Source organism: Hakea prostrata, chromosome 10 (assembly GCF_041222555.1).
Source record: "Hakea prostrata isolate BN-2017 chromosome 10, UWA_Hpros_2, whole genome shotgun sequence".
In the NCBI taxonomy this organism is placed as follows: domain Eukaryota; kingdom Viridiplantae; phylum Streptophyta; class Magnoliopsida; order Proteales; family Proteaceae; genus Hakea; species Hakea prostrata.
The window spans coordinates 15,887,348-15,905,447 of record NC_142609.1 but is presented as its reverse complement, the minus strand read 5'-3'; the positions used below and the strand labels follow the sequence as shown (position 1 = coordinate 15,905,447).

Below are 18,100 nucleotides of genomic sequence, written 5' to 3'. Positions count from 1 at the left end.
GCTAGATCATATTCAAAACATTTCAAAATAACATAGAATTTTGGATTAAGACCTACCTATGTGGTCTTTAACCCCATTTCCCCCACAGTTTTGAATGTTCGATCTTTGTCTAATCCCTTTGCAATGACATCTGTCATGTTCTTCTTTGATCTTACATCAATCAAAGAGATCACTTCTTGTTCAATAAGATAATTCAGCATGGCCTGTCTTAGCCTAATTTGTCTCCTCTTACTATTATAGAGTGAGTTATTAGCTATCATTGTCGTTGCTTGATTATCACAGAACAAACTCAAAGAAGTTACCTTCAAGTTAACCAATGGAATATCCAAGATCAAATCTCTTATCCACTCTGCCTCATCCCATGCTGAAGCTAGAGCATATAATTCTGATTCCATAGAGCTCAGAGCAATGCAAGTCTGTCTCTTAGATTTCCACGCAACAGCTGTTCCACCTAGTGTAAAAATATAACCACTAGTGGATTTGCTATTTCCTATATCTGAACACCATGATGCATCTGAATATCCTTCCAAAATTGGAAGATGTCTAGTATAACAAAGGTTATAGTTTGTAGTACCCTTAAGATATTTCATTAACCTTTTAAGGGCAGTCTAGTACTTTGTACTAGGATTATATGTGAAGCGACTCAGCATGCCTACTGTATAGGCTATGTCTGGCCTAGTGCAACTCATTGCATACATGAGACTACCAATTAGTTTAGAATATTTTGACTGATTCACAGCTTTACCATTATTCGGTATAAGCTTTTTGTTACAATCATATGGTGTCTCTACCAGTTTGCATTCACTGTATTTCCATCTAGAAAGTAATTTTTCGATATAACTGGATTGGCTAAGGGTAATTCCTTGCTCAGAAAAACTTACTTTCATACCAAGAATGGTGTCTACAATACCAAGATCTGTTATGTCAAATTCTTTAGCTAAGATTTCTTTAATGTCACTCACTACAGAATGATCGAACCAAGAATCCAGCATGTCGTCTACATACAAGCAAATAATTACAACCTTATTCGACATAGACTTATAGTAAAGGCATTTATCAGAGTTACTAGTTTGAAACCTAAAACTCTTTACTGTTTTGTCAAATTTATGATGCCATCATTTAGGTGCTTGTTTAAGACCATATACAGATTTGTTTAGTTACAAACTTTATGTTCGTGACCTTTCATGACATACCCTTCAGATTGGTTCATGTAAATTTCTTCAGTTAGGTCTCCATTGAGAAAGGCTGTTTTTACATCCATTTGATGCACAACATAGTGCTCAATAGATGCCAAAGTAAGAAGAATTCTAATCATGGCTAGATGGCAGATCGGTGAGTAGATATCAAAATAATCCACCCCCCACTGACTTGAGTATAGCCCTTAGCTACTAAACGTGCTTTAACCAAGCTACAGAACCATTAAGATTTAGTTTCTTCTTCAATACCCATTTACAACCTACACATTTGGCACATTTAGGTAAATCAACTAAGGTCCATGTGTTATTTTGTTGTAAAGAGTGCATCTCATCATCAGTTGCCTCTGTCTATAGCAAAGAATCCCTATATCTCATTGCTTTCTTATAGATAGATGGATCATTCTCTAAATGGTAGGTTACGTAGTCAACACCAAAAACTTTGGGTACTCTATCTCTTTTAGAGGTACGCCTAAGTTCTGATTCAATGATCAAACTGGGATTAGTGTCAACAGTAATTGGTTCAGATTCCATTATCGATTCTGTAACCATTTCTGTTAGACCTGGTAAGGTTCTGTCTTGATCTCAAAGAAACTTATCTTCAAAGAACACTGCATCCCTAGATTCTATCACCACATTTGTTGATAGATCCAAGAACCGGTCTGCAGCACTATCTTCTGCACATCCTAGGTATACACAAATGTTTGTTCTAGGTCCTACCTTTTGTCCTTTTGGGTCTTGTATCCTTACATAAGCAATACAACCCTAGGTCTTTAAGAGGTCAATTCTACAAGAATGTTTATGCCATAGTTCATATGGAGTCTCAATCAATTTTGAGTGTAGTAACCTGTTTAGAATGTGATTCGCAGTTAATCCTGCTTCTCCCCAATAACAGGAAGGCATGCCAATAGTCAACAACATGGAGTTCAACATTTCTGTTAACGTCCTGTTTTTACGTTCAGCTATGCCATTTGATTGGGATGAATAAGGTGCAGTAGTTTATAAAATTATACCGTCAGAGGCACAAAAAGTTTTGAACTCTGTCAAAGAATATTCACCTCCTCTATCACTTCTAAGTCGTTTAATTTTCAAATTTAACTGATTTTCAAATCTACTCTTAAAAATCTTGAATTTTTCAAATGCTTCATCTTTTGATTTTAATAGATAAATATGACAATATTTAGAGAAATCGTCTATAAAGGTAATTAAATACTTCTGTCCTCCTCGAGTTGTGAAAATTTTAAAATCACAAAAATCAGAATTTATTAATTCTAAAAGTTGTGTGCTTCTAGAAACTTGACGAAAAGGTTTTCTAGTAATTTTTGTTTAGGCACACACTTTACATTTGTTAAAACCTTTAGAGGTATCTAATGGTATGTTATAAATTTTGGAAAACTAGACATTCTTCCTATAGTACACATGTCCCAATCTATAATGCAATGTATTAGGATCCATTAAGCTTGAACTACTATGATTTATGGTCTCATTTCCTAAACTTAGTTTATACATACCATTAATTAGATAAGCACATCCAAAGTAGTGAGAGTTAACAGTTAAAGTTACACTACCACTATAAAAGAAAAAAAATACACATGCCAGCATTACATAAAAGGCTAAGTGAAATTAAATTAATTTCTAAATTAGGAACTACTTTAACATCTTTTAAAGTTAGTTTCTTACCTGAGGATAGAATTAGATTTGCAGTTCCTCTATGGGTTACCATGGCTAATGCTCCATTCGCAATTGTTACAGTCTCTGAAACCTAGATGTTGTCAGTCAACAAGTTCTTATTTTGACAAACGTGACATGTAGCTCCTGAGTCCAACCACCAATTTGAAGAAGTACTGGTCTTGACCTCCTTTGTAAAAAGTTACAAATAGAGATGATCAAATGAAACGGTTTTTTTTTTTTTTTTTGGTAGAAAAAGCAATGGTTGAAATTAGGGGTATAACCTATAAATGGATTGGACAGCGACAAAACTATATCGATATTCTATTATATTTGGATGAATTCAGATAATATATATATATAAGTTTTCAGATAGGTTAGTCAGATCAAATGATGCTTGGATAGTTATATATAATGAAAATGGGTACAATTGAAAACATGTTTTTGACTAGCTGTTAACATTTCTATCATTTCATTGGAGAGGGGTAGTTTGGAAATTTAAGAATTTAGCATCTTTCTTTTTATCTACTACTTTTAGTTTTTGTTATTCCCAGATTGACACTGAGAGGGGGGTGAACCAGTGTCTTCAAAAATTCACTTCAATGTGAAGCTTCTTTAATCTCAAAACAAGATTAATTAGAACATTCTAGTAGCTATCAACTACACAAGGACACGTCCACCACACACCACAATGTGGCTGGGTCTACCAGACAGTGTACCACCACTCTGCAATCAAGGCACTCCAATATGTGCAACAAAGAAAAATAAACAAAAAACGCAATGCACCAGAGTTTACGTGGTTCGGCCAAATTGCCTACATCCACGGAGTAATACCCTACATAGGGTTTCGTATATTACTCAATACACTCCTAGATATTTTGACTCCTACAATAGTCCAGGAACACCAATCCCTGCTATAGTCTAAAATGCAATTCAGATAAGGGCACCAACCCCAACCCCCTAGACAAGCTCCAACTTGCTAGGTCACAATGTAAACCAATAATTCAAGTTCCCCAAATTACATTCATGATCTAGGTTCTTTATCATTAAACATAACCTAGAAAATAATAGACAATAACTTGTGAATATGGGTTACCTCAACTTGTGTAAGATGCATGGTAACAATATTTGTTTCTCTTTTTCTCCAACTCTTTTTTTTTTTTTTTTTTTTCTCTTTTCAATCTTTTTCAGTTTTCTCTCTTTTAAAAAAACCATACAACCATGTTCCCTTCTTTTCTTCTGCTGCTTTTCTTCCTTCTCTTTCACTTTCTTTCTTGTTCAGCAAAACAAAAGACTTCTTATTCCCAAGCTTCAGATCTCCAAAGCCAACCTGATGCGGATCGCTTTGACTTCCGAATCCGGCTGAGTCACCTCTCGTATCCGGGACGGTGTGTCCTGCAAAAAGGGTTAGATGCGGGCCGGCTTGTATGCCAGGCAACCGCCTCCGATGATGAAGTCAGAATACAAAGAGTGAGAGATCTCGTGTTCAAGTTACACAAGAATAGACTCAGTGTGTATTGGTTACTTACCAGAGGGGTGGATTTGTGCATTTATAGTGTGGGTGTTACCTTTTATGTATTTGGTAAGTTGACCCGAAAGGAGCCGTTATCCATCCGGAGATCTCGCCTTTCTGCTATTAGTCCCCACCTCAGTCGGTAGCGGAGTTGACTGTCCTTATTAGGAGAGTACCTTATTTGGGATGTGTCCCGTTCACCTCAGTCGGTAACGTCCCGACCACATATAAAGCCCCACTCGGGTTATACCCGTTCTAACCATAGAGGTTCCATATCATAAGCCCCCTATCCCGATCATTGTGTGCAAAGTTCGGGATAGTAACGAGGTTCCACCTGATGTCTGTACCGATGATTATTCGGGAAACTCCCCGGCCCTTGAACGGAGTATCGTCTACTCTTGCTGTTTGTGCAAAGTTGGGGATAGTAATGGGGTCCCATCCGTTCTGGACAGATGATTATTCGGGAATTCACCCGATCCTTTAATGGAGTATCGTCTGCTCTTGTTGTTACTCCACGTTAATCAGGAAGTATTTAAAAACATTTAACTCAAGATGCATTAAATGCTCGTCATGAAGTGACCGGCCGTTTTTTCCTTTTTGTAACGGCTCCTCGAGTTCCTCGCCCAGTCTGTAGATGACACGTCAAATGCTACGAGTAGGTTCATCATGAGCGTTTTCGGGGAGTCGAATCGTCCTCCTTTCGTAACCTTTGATCATCAATGGGTTTAACTGTTCCATCAAAAGGTGTAACGCCTCATTCGGTTTGTATAAATAGGGGTTCTCCTCTTCATTTCTTTTCACAACGCTTGCTCTGCTCTCGACCAAGAACTGATCCCGCCCATCCCTCAACGTCTCTTCCCGTCTCCAATCAGTAAGTCTTCTTCCTCATTCTTCATGGCACCAAGAAAATATAAGGCCTCGAAGAGACCAAAAGTCAGTTTGAGGGGTTTTAGGCATCAGCCTAAGGTCCCCATTCCGGTCTACTGGGAGAAACGTCGCCGAGCCGAGGGATACACTAGTGAAGGTGATAGTGACCAAACCCAGAAATTCAACCTTACCGGGGATCGTCTCAAGGACCTTCACGAACAAACCTCAGAGGAGCGATCTGGTTCCTCTAGCAGTTCTACCGAAGATGATGACCCTCGGGTTGCTTGGGAGATTCATGAGATGTTCCGTAAGGACAGAGAACAACGCGAGGCTCAAAACCAGACCATTCCAGCGGCTCAGGGCGAAGTAGAACCCGAGATAGAGGCCATTCCCAGCGTTGAGTCCCAAGAAGGTCCTGACCGGGATTCAAACTTGAATCCAGCCCTTGCTTCTGAGTCTGCTACTGCTTCCATTGAAAGCGTGTTGAGGCCCGAGTCCACTGCCACATCCCGAGATCCTCCGGCTTCAACTTCACAAGCTTTTCCTCATACTGACATTCCATCTACCTCCCGGTCGTCAAGATCAAAAGCTCCTCCTCGTCCTCCTTTTCAACGCCCAAGCGGCTTTCGGGGGCCCATTCCTCGTAAGCCCGATCGCAAAAAACTGGACTCTGCCACTCTAGCGTTGGCCGAGTCTGAGCCTCTAAGTCCTTGGCACGTCGATTTTGTCCAAAACACCTCGGGACCAGAGTTCTATCTCTGTTCCCTTTTTCCTGAAGATTTAGAAAGGTTTAAACTTAGCTTTGGTGTACCCGAGGGCTACCAAATCATTCTCCCGACGGATAGTCAGAGAGTGAACAGTCCTCCGAAGGGATTTTATCCCTTGTACTACGATGCTTTCATCGGGGGGCTGCGTCTTCCTCTGCACGATCTTTTTATTGATGTGCTTGACCACTACGGGCTTAGCCCGTCTAATTTGAGCCCGAACAGTTGGAGGATCATGATCGGGTTCGTTGGCTTCTGTAAGTCCCTAGGAGTCTTCCCGACTTTCGGCCTATTCCGTCATTACTACTCCCTTCATCCTCACAGCCAACGTGGTTGGTTTTTTCTATCCAAGAGAATTTTCCCTTCTCAAGGGAATTTTATTTTAAAAGGCTCCCTCCCGTCTACCACCAAGAAATGGCGGGAGTTTTATCTTTTCTTCAAGCCACCTTCTCCCGAGCCCTTTCGTACTCAATTCCAAGAAGTTCCCAAGGGGAAGATCGATCGCCTAAATATTCCTGTCGGCCTACATCCCGACGAGGAGAGATATGTTGACATAATCAACATGGTTGACGATGATGAGCTCGCAGTCCATGGGTATTCCATGGAGTACGAGTCAGTTCTTCGGCTGTGGGGTTTCTCCCCGAGTAAGTCTCTGTTTTATTGTTTTTCTGTCATCTATGTTGTGCTGACCTGATACGTCTTCTTTGTTTTCCAGTGAGCCAAAACATTTCTGAGGATGATCTTCTGGCGATGGCGCTCGGGAACATGGACGAGGCAAGAAGGCGGAAACCTGTGCCTTCTAGTAAACCATCTACTTCGGGAGTGCTGAAAAAAGCCCCAGCACAAGTTCCTGCGGCTACAAAGACGGTTCCCCCCTCCAGCCGACCATCTCCTGAGGTAATAACGATCGGGACTGATAAGAGTCCGAAGAAGAAAGCTCCTTCCTCGGGAGCTGAGAAACGTAAAGCGGATGGCCTTCCTCGCCTTCCAAAAAGGGTTCGTATCGACGAACCTGCTCGGGAGATTGCCCCCTCTTCTTCAGCTAGTGATCTCGGTTTTAGCATCGTTTTCGGTGATTCCGGGTATGCCGAACAGTGGCTAAATGAGGCTATAAACGATGCTGATCAAATGTATCTGCGTAATCTCCCGAATAGGGAGTTTTTCAATGAAGGATTCAGGTACCTTTCTTAATTCATCTGTCTTTTTCTCCCGCCTCCTTATTGTCATTCTTCTTATCCGGGAAGCCTTTCTTCAGATACGTTGCTGGTGCTGTGCACATATTTTCCGAGTCTCTCCGTAGGGCTCGGGACCAAGCTAAGCAGTTAGCGCTAGCCGAACAGCTCCACGGGGAGTCGAACGTTCGGGCCAGCACTGCTACAACCGAAAAGGAAGAGGCGGAGAAGAAGCTGAAAGAGGCCGAAGAGAAAGCGGCCAAGCTGAAGAAGGAAAGGGATGTCCTTTCCAAAAGCAAAAGTAAATATAAAGGGAAGGTCAATGACCTGGAAGAGAGAGTCGGGAAGGTGTCTGAAGATTTGAGGGCGTCTGAGGCCCTCTTATTGGCGGAGAAGAATGAGAATGCCCAACTGAGAGACAAGTTAAAAGAGTTGGAGTCCTCGGGACCTGAAGCCTCTAGACGAGGTTTGTTGGAGGAATACTTCATGACTCAAGAATTTAAAAATCTCACTTTGGCTATTGCTACTCCCGCCTTTAAGAGAGGTATGCGAGTTGCCTTTAAAAAGGCTCTGGAGCAAACGGATCTTCCTCGTCCCCTAGAGTTGGAGAAGCTCTTGGACCCTCTGATTTACGATGAGCTCAATCGCCCTCGTCCCGAAGGTCTCCCCGAGCTTGAAGATTTCCCTTTTCCCGATGCTATGGATTATATTGATCCTCTTCCCCAACCTTCTCCCGAGGACAAAGTAGGAGGGGAGGGTGAAGATGAAGAAACAATAGCTCGAGAAGAAATTAGTGAGCTACAAGATGAGCAAGATCGGGGAGAGGAAGAGGTCCAAGGTTCTCCTGCCGATACCGTAGGTATGCTGGAGTCCCTTGAAGGCGCGATTGAACCAGCTACTGGAGAAGATCTTCCCGGGAGTCCTTCTGTGAAGATTGACTAAGGCTTGATACCAGATATTGTGATCCTCTTTGATTTCCCTTTTTGTCCCGACCTTAAATATTGTAATCCTTTTATGAATGAATCAAGTTTTCCTCTATTTCTTGTTGCACATAAGTGACCAAACAACTTCCCTCTGCGGATTAACGAGATAAACCCGAGTGATTTGTGTCTCTTAGATGTAAATTCTTTAATCAATCCATCGGATATGACCCGAATTTCTTGTATCTTCTTAAGAAAAGATAAGTTCCTTCAAAAAAGGAGTAATTAATCAAACGGTAGTAACCCGAGTGACTTGTATCTCTTAAGAAAAGATGTAAGTTCCTTCAAAAAAGGAGTAATTGATCAAACGGTAGTGACCCCAGTGAACTGGTATCTTTAAGAAAAGATGCAAGTCCTTTTAAAAAAGAGTAATTAATCAAACGGGAGTGACCCCGAGTGACTTGTATCTTTAAGAAAAGATGCAAGTCCTTTTAAAAAGGAGTAATTGATCAAATGGGAGTGACCCCGAGTGACTGGTATCTTTAAGAAAAGATGCAAGTTCCTTTAAAAAGGAGTAATTGATCAAACGGGAGTGACCCCGAGTGACTGGTATCTTTAAGAAAAGATGTAAGTTCCTTTAAAAAGGAGTAATTGATCAAACGGGAGTGACCCGAGTGACTGGTATCTTTAAGAAAAGATGCAAGTCCTTTAAAGGAGTAATTGTAAACGGGATGGACCCGAATTTATTGTATCTTTTCTTAGAAAGATATGGTCTAGTAAAAGACGTAGGCACAAATGGAACAGACCCGATGCCTATAATGGTTATTGGTAGAACTTTCTCAAATTGGTGGAATGCCATGATCGATCAATTGGTTTTCCACTCTCCACATTCTTTAGTCGGTATGATCCCGACCTTGTTTCTTTTTCTACCAGGTAAGGTCCTTCTCTCGAATCTGAAGCCCCAGTACGTCTTAAAACCAGATCCCCCGATCGGTATCTTCGGTTCTTAACCCGAGAATTGTAGTCTGTGTCTTGCTCTCCTTTGGTACAACAGATTCTTCCCGTTGTGCTCTTGTTCGGGCTTCTTGCAAATGATCTAAGTTCTCCCTTAGTCCCTGATCATTCTGTCCTTCATCAAACGCATCATAACGTAATGATCCAGCCAATACTTCCACGGGAGCTAAGGCTTCAGTTCCATAGGCTAAACAAAAAGGGGTTTCACCAGTCGGGGTTCGCACCGTAGTTCTGTATGACCAGAGGACACTCGGGAGTTCCTCGACCCACATTGCCCGATTATCCTCCAACCTTTTTTTGATCCCATCGAGAAGCGTCCTGTTGGTGACCTCCACCTGCCCATTGCTCTGGGGGTAGGCAACCGAAGCGAATCAATGTTCTATATGATATCTCATACAGAAAGATTTGAACCCTGCGCCTTCAAATTGTTTACCATTGTCCGTCACCAAGATCCGGGGTATCCCGAATCTGTATATTATCTTCTCTTCAAAAAACTTTTCCATCTGTTTCTCCGTGATGGAAGATAACGGTTCGGCCTCGACCCATTTTGTGAAGTAATCTATTGCGACCACCATATACTCCCGATTTTTGGGAGCTTTTGGTAGTTTCCCGACAAGGTCCATTCCCCACATCGCAAATGGTGTCGGGTTTGAGACAGATATCATGGGGACTGCTGGTAACTTTGGGACATTAGCGTGTTTCTGGCATCGTTCGCATTTGCGGACATATTCAATCGCGTCCTTTTGTACTGTAGGCCAGAATATTCCCGACCTTAATACCTTTTGTGCCAACGCCTTCCCGCCCATATGTGCACCACATATCCCCTCGTGGATCTCAGCCAGGGCGTAACTTGCCCGGGATGGCCCAACACACCTCAAGAGAGGATTTGTGAACGACCTCCTGTACAGCTGGTCCCCGACCATGGTGAACTGAGCGGTCTGATTCCGAATTTTTTCGCTTCCTTTGGATCAGTCGGGAGAAGGTCGTCCCGAATATACGCAATCAGAGGTGTGGTCCAGTCCGGTTCCTTATTGATCTCTAAGGTTTCTACCTCCTGGATGCTCGGGCTGCTTAGTTCTTCAATGTAAACCGCCGAGTCCAAGTTTTTGTAGCTTGCCATTGACAATCGGGAGAGTTCATCCGCGTTTTCATTTTCTTTTCTGGGTATTTGTCGGTATGTTACCCGTTCGAAGAAAGTTTGAAACTGTCCAACCTTGACTAAATACTTAGCCATTCTTTCATCCTTTGCTTCATACTCCCCCTTGATTTGGTTGACAATCAGTTGAGAATCACTTCTTACTTCTAGCTCCCGAACCCTGAGGGCTCGGGCCACTCGTAAGCCTGCTATGACACTTCATACTCTGCTTCATTGTTTGAAGCTGGGAATTTAAACCTTATAGCATAACTAATAGTGAAGTTCTCGGGACTACAGAGGGTCAAGCCTGCTCCCGATCCGGAAACATTGCTCGAACCATCAACGTGTAGAATCCACAAGTTGGATATTCCAGCCGTTGGTATTTGGTCGTTCCTCTGTGGTAGGGTGCTTTCGACAACGAAGTCGGCTAGTACCTGAGCTTTTATGGCCGTCCTCGGTCTAAACTCGATCTGGTACTCGCTAAGCTCCACGGACCACCCGACCATCCTCCCTGCCACATCAGGTCTTTGTAGTATTTTCTTTAGTGGAAAATTGGTCGGGACTATTATCGGATGTGATTGGAAGTAGGGGCTTAGTTTCCGTGATGCCACGAGGAGCACCAAGGCCTGTTTATCGATGTCCGGGTACTGTTTCTCAGCATCTATAAGCACATGGCTCACATAATAGATCGGGTTCTGAATGATATCTCCCCGAACCAAAACTGCACTGACCGCCGTTGGCGAAATTGCCAGATAGACCGTAAGAACTTCCCCGGCCAATGGTCGGGCCAAAACAGGTGTTGTCCCGAGATAAGTTATAAGGTGATCAAAGGCCTGTTGGCATTCCGGTGTCCAGGTGACTGTTCTCGAGCTTGACGTAGTTTTCAAGGCTTTGAAGAACGTGTTGCACTTTTCCCCAGCTCGGGATATGAACCAGTTTAAAGCGGCTACCCTCCCGGTTAAACATTGGATTTCTTTTATTGTAACGGGTGGTGTCATCTCGATCAGTGCTTGGATCTTTTCTGGATTAGCCTCGATTCCTCTTTGAGAAACCATGAACCCAAGGAACTTTCCCGAGGAAACCCCGAAAGCGCATTTTTCAGGGTTCAGGTGCATTCGGTACGTTCTGAGTACATCAAATGTCTCTTCCAAGTCAGCCAAATGTCCTGCCCGAACCAAACTTTTTACAAGCATGTCGTCTACATAAACCTCCATGTTTCGCCCGATCTGCCTTTGAAAAATTCTATTGACAGCTCTCTGATAAGTTGCCCCTGCATTTTTCAAACCGAACGGCATTACTCGGTAATAATAACTCTCCCGATCAGTCATAAAGGAAGTGTGTTTCTCATTCTCCCGACTCATCAAGATCTGGTTATATCCCGAGTACGCGTCCATGAAACTAAGGACTTCATGGCCAGCAGTGGCATCGATCAGAAGATCAATCCTTGGGAGAGGGTAACAATCCTTAGGGCAGGCTTTGTTTAAGTCAGTGTAGTCGGTACACATTCTCCATTTCCCGTTTGCCTTCTTAACCATAACTACATTGGCCAGCCAGGTTGGGCATTCGATTGGTTCTATGAAACCCGACCGTTCTAATTTTTCCACCTCAACCCTGATTGCTTCATGCTTTTCAATAGCAAAATTTCTTTGTCTTTGGATGACCGGGGTTGCACCCTTCTGTATCCAGAGTTTGTGCTCTGCTACCCGCCTGTCTATCCTGGGCATATCATTTGCTGACCATGCGAAGATATCCGTATTATCACACAAGAACCAAGCAAGCTCTTTCTTGAAATCTTGCTGGTTGCTCTGAGCCAATAAACGTTCCTCGGTCGGGGAGAGATTGACTGAGCTGGATTCTTTCCAACTTTTCTACGGGCTCCGCCCGTTGCATGCTTTCCTCATCACGATCATCCCGAACCTCGACGTTCATGGCTGTTCCCGAACTCTCTGACTTACGTTTTTCCTTCAAGTAATTTGTATAACATTGGCGGGAAGCCGATTGATCTGAGCAGCATTCCCCGACTCCTGATTCGGTCGGGAACTTTAACTTCATATGTCTGGGAGACACGACTGCCTCAAGTGCATTCAGTGTCGGTCGTCCCAGAATAACATTGTATGCCGACAGCTCCCTGACCACCATGAAGTTCACCCGAACCAGAGTATCTCGGGGTGACTTTCCAACTTTGAGATCCAGATGGATCGTTCCTTCCGCCACTGTGGAGGATCCCGCGAAACCATACAGTGGTGTTGACGACGGCGTCAACAGATCATCAGCCAACTTTAATCTTTTGAAGGCATCATACGAGATGAGATCAACAGAGGACCCTATGTCCACCAGAACTCGGTGAACCTCCCGATTCGCTATTTTAACTTTGATGATAATCACGTCATCATGTGGCGACGTGACACCATCTAAGTCTGCGTCCGTAAACGTTATTGGTTCGGGACATGTCGGATTTTGCCTTTTCTTAGGCAAATGAACAGCCCCTACAAACCGAGCCTTTTGCTTTGCCTTTCTGATTGATTCCACAGTTGGTCCCCCCATAATCACGTACACAGGTGTTTCTTCCCGATCCGCCTTTTCCTTTCCCTTGTCCGTTTTTTTGACAAGCTCTTTTGGACTTGGGGATCGGCCTCTCTTCTTTGGCACGGGTGAGTGCGTTAGGCTCTTTCCCGACTGCTTTACATACTGACCCAGCTTTCCTTGCTGAATCAATTTCTCTATTTCAAACTTCAGATTCCGACAGGCATCCGTATGATGGCCGTAATCCTGGTGAAATCGACAATATTTCGTCATATCCCGATCCTCTGGAGGTGCATGTATCTTTCCGGGCCATTTCAACGAATTTTTATCCCTAATATTTATCAAAATTTCTGACGGCTTCGAGTTTAGAGGAGTATAGTTCACTTGTTCACGTTTCCAGTTACTCTTTGATCTCTGATGCTTGTCACTCGGGGAAGGTTTGTCCATGTCCCGATCTGATCTTCTGTCCCGATCAGCTTTGACTCGGGCGTTTATTACTTCATAGACACTGGCTTGTTTCTGACACCTGCGTAACAGCATCCCGTACGTTCTTGGCTTGTCCGTTAACAGGACTTCCAGAAGTCTTTGGTGTGTGATGGCACTCCAAAGTGCATTGTACGCAACTTGATCATCAAGCTCCTCGATCTCGATGGCAATTTCGTCGAATCTCTTTAAATAATCCCGAATAGACTCATTCCGCCCTTGTCGTATGCCAAAAAGACTATCGGATGTCTTTTTGCTCCCGATCGCACTGCGGAATCGGGCTATGAATTTCTGGGCCAACTCCTGGAAATTGTTTATTGATGCTGGTCGTAGACTGCCGAACCATTTAATGGCCGGGCCCTTGAGTGACGCGGGAAACGTTCTGCAGAGCAATTCATCCTCCTGACCTAGTACGGTCATCACTGATTTGAAGTAACTGATATGCTCCTTCGGATTTGTTTTCCCTTCGAAAGGGGTAAAGGTTGGCATGATAAAATTTCTAGGGAGAGGCATATTCATGATCTCGTCCGAGAACGGCTCCCGGTCTACCACATCAAGATCCTCATCACGATCCCGATCTTCCAACTTTCGTTCGACCTCTGCTACTCGTCTGCGCAGCCGGTTCTGCCTTGTACCGTCCTCGTCAGATTCGACGCGTTCCTCCCTCGAACGGGGAGTTGTAGTCTCCTTCCTTTGGGATGGTGCCCGAGATGTCGAAATTCTCGATTTTGAAGGTTTGGGTTGGCTTTCCCCTTCTTCTTCCTTATCCACGATGTGATGCGCTCTAAAGCACTAATCCTTGTCCCATTGGGCGTGGTTTGGCGCATGCTACGATCGGGATGTGTTTCCCTTTGCTCCCGCGTATTTCTTACTTTCGGGATGCGCCTTGGATGCCGGGCTCCTCGTACTGTCCTGAAGGCTCTCATTAGCCTACCCGACTGTGTATTACGCCTTGGTCCTTGTTCGACCCCGATTTGATGCACCAAACCGCGTAATACCCCTTGCATTTCGAGCATGCCTTTTCATATCTCGTCCATATCTGCCATAATGGCCTGGTCCCGAGGACCTCGCGATGTTCCTTCTGCATTTGGATCTTCCAGAACCAGGTTGTCTGGAAGTCCCTCTTGTTCTTCGTGGATTGACAGATCAATCATTTCTTCGGGGATTACTCGATCATCCCCGGTACTTTCTTGTCGGGAACATCCGTTGGCTCGTCGCACCATGGCTTCCAAGCTTTGTCGGTTCCCACAGACGGCGCCAAACTGATGCGGATCGCTTTGACTTCCGGATCCGGCTGAGTCACCTCTCGTATCCGGGACGGTGTGTCCTGCAAAAAGGGTTAGATGCGGGCCAGCTTGTATGCCGGGCAACCGCCTCCGATGATGAAGTCAAAATACGAAGAGCGAGAGATCTCGTGTTCAAGTTACACAAGAATAGACTCAGTGTGTATTGGTTACTTACCAGAGGGGTGGAACTGTGCATTTATAGTGTGGGTGTTACCTTTTATGTATTTGGTAAGTTGGCCCGAAGGGCGGCGTCCCCCCGGGGGGGCGCGCCCCGCCCGGTGTGCGCCCCCCCCTCGGGGGGGGGGGGGGGGGTGGGCTTTGGGGGGGGGGCGTTTTTGGGGTGGGGGGCGGCCCCCCGCGATCGGTAACGTCCCGACCACATATAAAGCCCCACTCGGGTTATACCCGTTCTAACCATAGAGGTTCCATATCACAACCAACGTCTTCTGGTTCGACCTCCACGCTCTTCCCAAGCTCCTCAAAACGTCCTTCTCTTCTGCTGGAGTTTGCTCTCCTTTTATAGATTAATTAAACTCAGAGTTTGAATCAAACTCAGAGTTCCTATCTGACTTAAACAAGGAGTGTTTTGACGTACAAATCGGACTAACTTAGAGATCTCCAATGAACAATCCCACCGTTGGATTTGAAGATCAAGAAGTCGCGAAGCTCTCCTCCAAAGGTCGGCTCAATCGGACACTGGATAACCATCCGATGAAGAGGTTGATCAAAACTGGACAAAGACCTTCAAAAACGGGATTCTTGAGGTTTCTTTATTTGAATCAAACTCAGAGTTCCTATCTGACTTAAACAATAAGTGTTTTGACGTACAAATCGGACTAACTTAGAGATCTCCAATGAACAATCCCACCGTTGGATTTGAAGATCAAGAAGTCGTGAAGCTCTCCTCCAAAGATCGGCTCAATCGGACACTAGATGACCATCCGATGAAGAGGTTGATCAAAACTGGACAGAGACCTTCAAAAACGGGATTCTTGAGATTTCTTTATTTGAATTGGATTCTTTCTCTCGGAACCTTTTTGTGTGTTGCTGTACCATATCAAAGCCCACTTAAGTTGCCAACAATGACAACACCTTCATTTTAGGCCAATGGAACAACAGTTTTGATTCTCGAACATTTTTTCACTATCAATTTTCTTTTGTACTTAATATAAATCTAGAAAATATATTCACATATCTCAACGTTAAAAACCTTTTGAAGTAAGAAAATAAATCTAACAAGGTAACTTTATTGGATAACTTAATCAGTTGAACAACAATCGATTGGAGGGTGAGGTATTACCATATTTCCGCATCCTAATTATTTGAAGAATACCCCTATACAGATACCAATGCGAATATGGAAGCCAACTTCGATTATTCATTTACACCCTTAGTTAAAGTTGGAATAAAACTTTGCTACCTAAATACTATTGTTTTGCATAATTGTAGACTACTATTTTGGAAAGTTCCTGTTGAAGAGTATTGAGAACTAATGGTACAAAAATTGTACAAGAGAAATACAAGGTAGGCAAATTCTATTACACTGTGAGTTTTGCATAGGAGAATCATTAGAATCAATATCTCATCTCTTCTTATGTTTTCTTGGACACATTTAGAGTACAATGGTCATTCTTAACTTCACTTATATAAAAATCTTATTCTTTAGTGACGGATGAAATGCAAGATGATCATTATGTCCAAAGCTCTAGTGCAATGATGGACGACAAGAAATTAAGAAAAGCATGGATAATTGCGTGAAAACACAAGGTGTAAACTTACATACAATACCAAAGAATGGAATTTGAATGAACCATTATACATGCACTAGAAAATGTCATTCAAATTAGAGGATGGACAAACCAACATGTATCCTTGAAATAACGTTGTAGGCATAACGAGTCATCTTAAAAAGTGAACTGTAAACAAAAGCAGCATTTAACAACAACAACAGTATCACCAAAAAAAAAAAAGAAGTTGGTGGGCCTGGCCATCATTTTGTTTAGGGCTGGGATTAGACTTGAAGTTATTAGCTGGTGGGCCATCAGTCAGTCTCATTCAAAATTAATATCCAAAACCATTTAGGGGTGAATTAAATGAGAAATGAAATGGTGTACATCATGAGGTTTAATGTCGTGCAAACATAATTCTAATTGTAAAATCCAGTTGATCTCTCAATGTTTATGAATATATCTCAAATTAAAATACTTAAATTACAAAGCTTACGTAAAGCAACAAAGGATAAAATCAAATTAGATTTGTTTGCACTTTTGTTCTAGTCACACATTAATTTCTGATATCAACTGTAGCGCAATGTTAGAGTGTAGCACATGTGTATGGTTAGAGTGTAGCACATGTGTATTGTTTTCCATATATTGTACTGCTGTCGTATTCTATAAATATAAGATTGTGATCTCAAATGAGATCAAGGATTTCAGTCATTTAACATGGTATCATCACAGAAGGTTCGTTCCTGCGGTCTTTAATCCTTGCTATCCTGCGCTCTTTCTCTCTCTTATCTTCTTGATTCTTGACTTGATTCTTTGGTCTTTCTTAACCTAAATGGCCTCTGATTCGGTTACATCTGCTTTCGCTCCATCCATGGCTGCTCCATCCATGGCGTTTCCATCTAGTTTGTCTTCTCCATCAACGAGTTTTCCCAATATTCACCATTTTCTTTCAATTCGGTTAAATCCTGAGAACTATCTCGTATGGCAGAGTCAATTTCTCCCTCTGCTTCGATGTTCTGGCATGATGGGTTTGATTGATGGTACTAAACCTAAACCTTCACCGATTTTGAATCTTGATTCGGCTTCACCAACCGCAAATCCTGAATTCCTCACTTGGCAGTACCAAGATCAACTTCTTCTTAGTTGGATTCTGTCGAGCCTCACGGAACCTGTTCACTCGCAAGTCGTCGGTCTTAGAACTGCTGCTGAGGTCTGGGCTGCGTTGTCGTCAGCGTTTGCTTCTTCTTCTCAGGCGAGAGTTATGCAGCTACGTATGCAACTACATCATGTTAAAAAGGGTTCTAATTCCATGGCTGACTATTTGCTAAAACTCAAGAAGATTTCTGATGCTCTTGCTCTCGCATCACAGGCGGTTTTCGAGTCAGATCTGGTGTTGTTCGTTCTTGGTGGTTTGAGCTCTGAGTATCAGGCGTTCGTCACTTCTATCACTACTCGTGACACTCCGATCAAGATGTTTGATCTGTATGGTCTTCTATATTGTGAAGAGATGCGCTTGTCCTCTGTTTTGCAAGATCTTACAAATGTTACTGCTCAAGTGGCAACCACCTCTGCTTCTCGTCTATCTCGCGGTGGTTTTGCTTCACGTTCCTTCAACTCTCGATTTTCTAATGGCCGTTTTGGTGGTCGTTTTGTGTCCTCTGGAGGGCGTCATGGAGGTCGTTCTGGTTCTTCCCTGTTTTGTCAGATCTGCGATCGTCCTGGTCATAATGCAAAATCTTGCTTTCATCTTCAACGCTATGCTTCGAGATCTGCTTTGGGTTCTACTTCATCTTGGAACTCTCCTCAAGCTAATCTTGCTACTGCAAATCATGGTG

General features: G+C 43.2%; 2 protein-coding genes across 2 annotated transcripts in view; both read right to left on the bottom strand.

Annotated features, from left to right (window-relative positions):
• LOC149002162 (UPF0481 protein At3g47200-like) overlaps positions 1-1,034 on the bottom strand; it is a 36,806-nt gene extending 35,772 nt beyond the window's left edge. Inside the window, exons 1-2 of the mRNA XM_089138651.1 lie at positions 697-1,034; positions 303-543 (exon numbers count right to left, since the gene is read on the bottom strand). Of these exons, the coding sequence (XP_088994777.1) occupies positions 303-543; positions 697-1,034 (579 nt within the window). The remainder of the gene's footprint in view (positions 1-302; positions 544-696) is intronic.
• Positions 1,035-12,004: 10,970 nt separating this feature from the next.
• LOC149002161 (uncharacterized) lies at positions 12,005-13,672 on the bottom strand. Its single transcript, XM_089138650.1, has one exon. It carries the CDS (start codon positions 13,670-13,672, stop codon positions 12,005-12,007), a length of 1,668 nt encoding a protein of 555 aa, XP_088994776.1.
• Positions 13,673-18,100: the final 4,428 nt, after the last annotated feature.